The sequence below is a fragment of the Chinchilla lanigera genome, unplaced genomic scaffold (assembly GCF_000276665.1).
Source record: "Chinchilla lanigera isolate Chin_1 unplaced genomic scaffold, ChiLan1.0 scaffold00057, whole genome shotgun sequence".
In the NCBI taxonomy this organism is placed as follows: domain Eukaryota; kingdom Metazoa; phylum Chordata; class Mammalia; order Rodentia; family Chinchillidae; genus Chinchilla; species Chinchilla lanigera.
In genome coordinates this window covers 645,180-651,543 of record NW_004955458.1, presented here as the reverse complement: position 1 = coordinate 651,543, position 6,364 = coordinate 645,180, and the positions used below count along the sequence as shown (strand labels likewise).

Below are 6,364 nucleotides of genomic sequence, written 5' to 3'. Positions count from 1 at the left end.
ATATATAGAATCAAAGAGACAAGAAAAAGATGGGATGATGCACACTTACAATCCCAACTATTCCTGGAGAATACGGCACCAGGCTCCCAAATTGATCACACTCTGCATAACCCAGGAAAACTTTGAAAATTTAGAAACAGTCTGGGAAGGGTGGGGGATATAGCTCAGGGGCACAAGTGCCTGCCTGGCAAGCGGCCAGGTCCTGAGTTTGATTCCCAGTATTAAAAAAAAAAGTAACAGGGCTGGGAATGCAGCTCAGTGGTAGAGTACTTACTGAGCATGCATTAGGACCTGAGTCTTACTGAAGCCAGGAGATAGGGAAATTAGGCAGATAGGGCATAGATCCTGAATAGCTAATGTAAAGTAAAGTAAAAAGAAAAGATTGGGACCTAAGTGAGTTGAAATACAAAAACAGACTACCAGGGCCTAATAAAATGCAAGAGACACAGAAAGAATAGATCTTTAACCAAATGGGAGAGACAGACGTTGGAGGAAATGAAATACAAATAAAGCACCTTGCTCTCCAGATATCAAAGGCCTACCTGCAACCACAAGCATCTGTGCTTTCTGTCACATACATCAGCCCCCAAAACCATACAAAAAACCAACAGACCTAAACATCTATGGTGTCTGCCTCATGGACCACCCCTCTCCAGCTTAGCAGAGAGCTTCTTTTTTATTCTTTCTAATAAACACACATTTGCCCAATCCCCACCATTTGCTATTTTTTTTTTTAACCATTTGCTATTTTATCGGTTTCGATCTTTCTTGCCCCCAAACAAGGACACAAGATCCAGTTATAGTACCACAAAAAAAAGTCTTGCTGAAGTTTAAAATGTGGTCACTTTAAATACATAAGAACTGCCAGGTGTGTTGGCACACGCCTGTAATCTCAGCACTTCCACTACTCAGAAAGCTGAGGCAGAAGTTCAATGCCAGCCGGGATTACACAGTGAAACTACAACACTAAATTAAGTGAATACATACATAAGAATTTGAAAGTTAGAGAACTTGAGCAGACCTCTCCTCCTAAAATTTCCAAAACTGCAAGATAGGAAATATGGTTATCTCCGTATTTGTTATCCCCACTTACATAACTAGTCAAAATGAGTAAGAACTTTGTAATAAAAGTAAGTAATTCCAACCAGGTGTGGCACCCATTCCTGTACATCCAAGACTTGAGAGGCTGAGGCAGGAAGATGGGGAGTTCAAGACAAACCTGGGCTACAGTGTGAGACTCTGACTCAAAAAACAAAACACGGGCCGGGGATACAGCTCAGCGGTACAGCACCTGCCTGGCAAGCACAAGGTCCTGAGTTTGATTCCCGGCACCAAAAAAAGAAAAAAAGGGGCAGGGGAGCATGCCTGTAATTCTGCAATGCTGAGGCAGGAAGGAGAATTACTAACTGAAGCCCAGCCTAGGCAACTTAGCAACTTAGCCAGGCCTGGTCTCAGAATTTAAAAAAAGAAAAAGAAAAAGAAAAATAAACCTTGGTTTACCAGTTTGCATACTATGTAGGGTCCTGATTAACTAAGATTAATCAGGAAGGGCCGAGGCAATAAGGCAAGTTGGAGCCCAAGGGCGGCCTGGGCTACATAGGGAGTTCAAGGCCAGATTGAACTACATAGTAGAGACTCTATCTCAAAAAATAAAAAAAGGAAGGGCTGAGGATGCAGCTCAATGTTAGAGCACCTGCCCAGCAGGCACAAGTTCCCCAGCCTCCCCCTAACAAAAGATCGCCCAGAGTATTTCTGTCGGAAAAATTTTTCTGGAATCAATAGATGGCTTGTTCCTCAATTATGATTTACAACTCATGAGACATATCTAAGCATTTAAAAACTACTCACAGGGGCTGGGGATTTAGCTCAGTGGCACAGCACCTGCCTGGCAAGCACAAGATCATGAGTTCAATTCCCGGTACCGAAAAAACAACAAAAACAAAAAAACTACTCACAAACAGCCAGGTGTTGTGGCACACTCCTGTAATCCTAGCACTGGAGAGGCTGAGGCAGGAGAATCACTGTGAGTTTAAGACTAGCCTGGGCTACAAAATGAGCTCAAGGCTAGCCTGGGCCGGGCGTGGTGGCGCACGCCTGTAATCCCAGCACTCAGGAAGCTGAGGCAGGAGGATCACTGTGAGTTCGAGATCAGCCTGGGCTACAAAGTGAGTTCAAGGCTAACCTGAACTGCACAGCGATACCCTGTCTCAAAAAGACAAAAAAAAAAAAAAACAACCAAAAAACAAGGCTAGCCTGAACTGCATAGCGAGACCCTGTCTCAAAAAGACAGAAACAAAACAAAACAACAAAAAAACCCCACACAACTACTCACAAATAGATCAAATTCATAATAAAGTTTTTTTCGATACTGGGGGTTGAACCCACTGAGCTATATCTCCAGCCTTTTTATTTTATTGTGAGACAAGGTCTTGCTAAATTGCCCAAATTGAGCTGAACATCCAACCCTCCTACTTCAGCCTCCCCGAGTGCTGGAATTACTGGCAGACACCACTGCACTCGACTCATAATTTTATTCCTATGTAGGACTGGCCTAAACCTAAAACATGCTTTACAGTGTTTTTTAAAATTTATTTATTTGTTTACTTTTGTGGTGCTAGGGATTGAATTTGGGGCCTCACAAGTGCTGGACAAGTGCTATACCACCGAACTACAACGATAGCCCTAATTTTACATTAAAAAAAAAAGCCATGCACAGAGGCACAGGCTTGTAATCCCACCATTCTGGCAAGCTGAGGCAGGAGACCCACAAGTTCTAGCCCAACCTGGGCAATTTAGTGACTTTTCCAGACCATGTCTTTTTTTTTTTTTGGTCTTTGTGAGACAGGGTCACACAGTTCAGGCTGGCCTTCAGCTCACTTTGTAGCCTAGGCAGTCTCAAACTCGAAAGGATCCTCCTGCCTCAGCCTCCAGAGTGCTGGGATTACAGGTGTGTGCCATTATACCCAGCTTCAAAACCACGCCTTAAAAAAATTTTTTTTTCAAGTGCAAGGTCCTGCGTTCGATTCCTGGTACCAAAAAAAATAAATAAATAAATAAAAATGAAAAATTTTGAAAGGTTGGGAAAGTAGCGCATTGTGAAGTCCCTGAGTTCATTCCACAGTAACACGTACACATACACACCAAAATACCCCACACGCAAAGAAATATAATGTGACTAGAACCACATGTGGCCCACAGGACATGGATCTAACCCTTTACAGAAAAATGTTTGCCAGCTTTACTCTGGAAGACCAGAGGGACTGCAAAGTACACAGATCCCAGGACACTGACCACAAGTGCACACTCTGTATCAGATGAACTGAAAAGTTTCTATTTATTAAGTTCCAAATGACTTAAATAAAAATATAGCTATTTTTTCTGATTCACTTGCCTAAATGATTAGGCCTTGAGAAAGTGTCACTCCTAGTATGTACTTATATTGCCCGCCTTAGACTTAATACTTTGAGCTAAGCACTAAAGTTAGTTCATGCTGGGTGTGGTGGTACACGCCTTGTAATCCCAGCACTTGGGGGAAGAGCTAAGGCAGGAAAATCTTTGCAAATTTGGGACCAGCCTGGGCTACAAAGTGAGCTCAAGGCCAGCCTGAACTGCATAATGAGCCCCTGTCTCAAAAAGACAAAAAAAAAAAAAATGAAGTTAGTACATAATACAAGCAAAGGATTAGAAGCCTTGCCAGGCATGGTTATCCCAGCAGTTGGGAGGCTGAGACAGGAGGACTGCCATGAGTTTGAGGTAAACTTGGGCTACACTGTGAGTTCAAGACCAGCTTGAATTACATAGCGAGACCCCCTCAAAAAAAACAAGAAGAGGAAGAAGAAGAAGCTGCCTTACCTGGGGTATTTGCAATAGCCGCCAACGGCAGGCCTGGAAGCTGGTGCACCTGGATTCCTGGAGTACCCAATGCGCTGAGGTTAATGGTCTGGAGGCCCGGCATGGAGGAGAGTTGAGCAGCATTCACAGTGACAGTGCCGGCAGGGATGGAGGCAGCTGAGGCAATAGGTGTAAGGGTGGTGTTGCTGCTGCTGGTCTGACCCAAGGAAACACCCTGCATTGGGGCCAAGGTGATTGTCTGGGCTTGAGGATTCTGAACTTGGAGGTTCTGCAGCTGTAGAGTCTGCCAACTGACCTGTCCATTGGGCCCCACTGTTGGCGTCCGGATGATGATCGGGCCAGAGTTGGGAACAGCCTGAAGCTGGAGGTTCTGGAGGGTTTCCTGGGAGATAGCTTGAGTTGTAAAGCTCTGCCCTGGCAATGGGGCTGTTTGGAGGGCCTGAAGAGCCTGTCCCCCTTGAACTAGCTGAGGCTGAATAAGAATTTGTTGTTGCTGTGTCTGCTGGTTTTGCTCTCCCTCCTTTTGCTGACTTGCTTGCAGTGAGCCTCCGGATGTCTGGTTCTGCGGGATGTTCAGAGCATCAGACCCCTGCAGCCCACTGACCCTCTGGGGTGTCTGGCCTTGAGAGTTGGTCCCTGCTGATCCGCTGGTGGTAAAGTTCATAATTCCCATGTTGCTGGTAGTAGTAGTTGCTGAGTAGCTATTGGCATTGGTGAAAAAGGAGCTGGAACTGGCTTGGGATGATACCAAGCTGGCAGAACTGGCAGTCCCTGAAGTGACAGGCTGTGAGCCACTCTCCTGGGACCCAGAGCTGCTAATCGTGACTGCCTGAGAGCTGGGAGTCAAGGTAGCTGCAGAAACACTGTTGACAGGTAGCAAGGTGATGTTCCCATTCAGGGCCACCGGTACATTGGTCACGTACTGAGTCTGTCCTGAGAGCACATTGTTAGCCAGGCCTTGAAGGGGCACAGCCTGCTGGAGTAGGTTTGGCATAGCAGCGATGATGTTGCCGCCACTTCCTCGATTTGTGATGATCTGTTGGTTTGCACCTGGTATGATCTGTATTTGACCAGAACTATCCTGCTGCACTTGGGCTCCAGTGGCGGCAAACTGCAGCTGCTGCCCATCAACGGTCTGGAACTGCGGGATTACTTGATACTGAATGTTAGGCATCACTCCGGACAGTCCTGTCAGAACCTGCTGGTTCTGTAAGTTGGGGGTGGCAGCCACCACGTACTGCCCCCCGGAGACTGCGCGATTCTTGGAAGACTCACTGCCATTACTGCCGTTGGTACTGTTGCCACTCTGTTCCTTTGAGGTAGGGGTGGCCCCAGAGGAGGAAGAGATGATTTGCCAGCCATTGGCACCCTGTGAAAGTTGTGTAGCTGTAAGGTCAAGCTCACCTGCGCCCCCTGACTGGCTTGGGCCCTGGGAGTTGTTGCTGTTCTCATTGGGTGACTCAATTCTGCTGCAGGTTGCTGCCAGCAGAGCCAAAGGGGATGGCTGGGATTCCTGGCCAGGAAATAGAGAGGAAAGGAGTTAGTGACACCCATTTGCCAGCCTAGGGGGCAGCATACAACAAATACACAGCAACGCAGTGCAAAAAAAAAAAAAAGAAACCAGAAACAAAAACCTGGCCTATTTAGGGCTGGGAGTATAGCTCAAGGGTAAAGCACTTGCCCACAGGCAAGAGGATCTGGGTTCCATCCCCAGCGCCAAAAAACAAAAATCTGACCTTTCTGTGTTGCTGAAACTCATCCCTGGGGAATTTCCAATTCACGTGCCTCTCTACTTACTTCCCATCTATTAGGGTATTTCCATCTTTTCCTAAAAGTCTTTCTGTGAAGACTAAGGCAGTTCCCAAGAATACTTATGTCCCCGTTTTATAGTGATCACTCACCTGCCCTCCTCCTCCTCCGCTGCTGCTGCTGCTGCCTGTGCTGCTGCTTCGAGTCTGAGCAAAGGCACCACCACCATTACCACTGCCCCCATTATTGCCACCAACTCCTTTTTCAATCTTCACCACTGGTGTCATTTCATCCATGGAGTGATCTTGATCTGAAAAAAAATTAAAACATAAACAATATAACGTAGGGGAAGAAAAAGGACTAAGGCAGGAGTGTAAAAGAAGGCTATGATGTGTCAGTAATGAGTAACAGGAAGGCGCAACTATAAAGAAAATGAATCGGTGCAGAGGAGATCCTAGGGATATAAGACACAAACACTCAACGATGGCAAAACTGGGCCTGAGTTTTCCCACAAGGTAAAGACTCCGAAAACGCTCAACAAGTGCTTTCGGGATAGAGAATGTGAGGGGTGACGGGCAATGCTGAGTTTCAAAATAAGGAAACATATCCTTGGGAAAAGGGTATATACAACGACGACAAACACGGGAGTGGACCGAGAGCTTCCTGAAAGGAGGATTGAAACAGAGGGGAAAAAAAATGCACGTGTGAGCCGGGCGTGGTGGCGCACGCCTGTCACCCCAGCATTCGGGAGGCTGAGGCAGGA

General features: G+C 46.4%; 1 protein-coding gene across 3 annotated transcripts in view; it reads right to left on the bottom strand.

The window, feature by feature from the left end:
• Sp1 (Sp1 transcription factor) overlaps positions 1 to 6,364 on the bottom strand; it is a 32,926-nt gene that overhangs the window by 25,817 nt on the left and 745 nt on the right. The window contains exons 2-3 of one of the 3 annotated variants that reach the window (XM_005397176.2): positions 5,754 to 5,911; positions 3,853 to 5,365 (exon numbers count right to left, since the gene is read on the bottom strand). In XM_005397176.2, the coding sequence (XP_005397233.1) occupies positions 3,853 to 5,365; positions 5,754 to 5,911 (1,671 nt within the window). Of the gene's footprint in view, positions 1 to 3,852; positions 5,366 to 5,753; positions 6,357 to 6,364 lie in introns of those variants that run through there. The other 2 variants (XM_013520955.1, XM_013520956.1) reach the window with 2 other exon arrangements.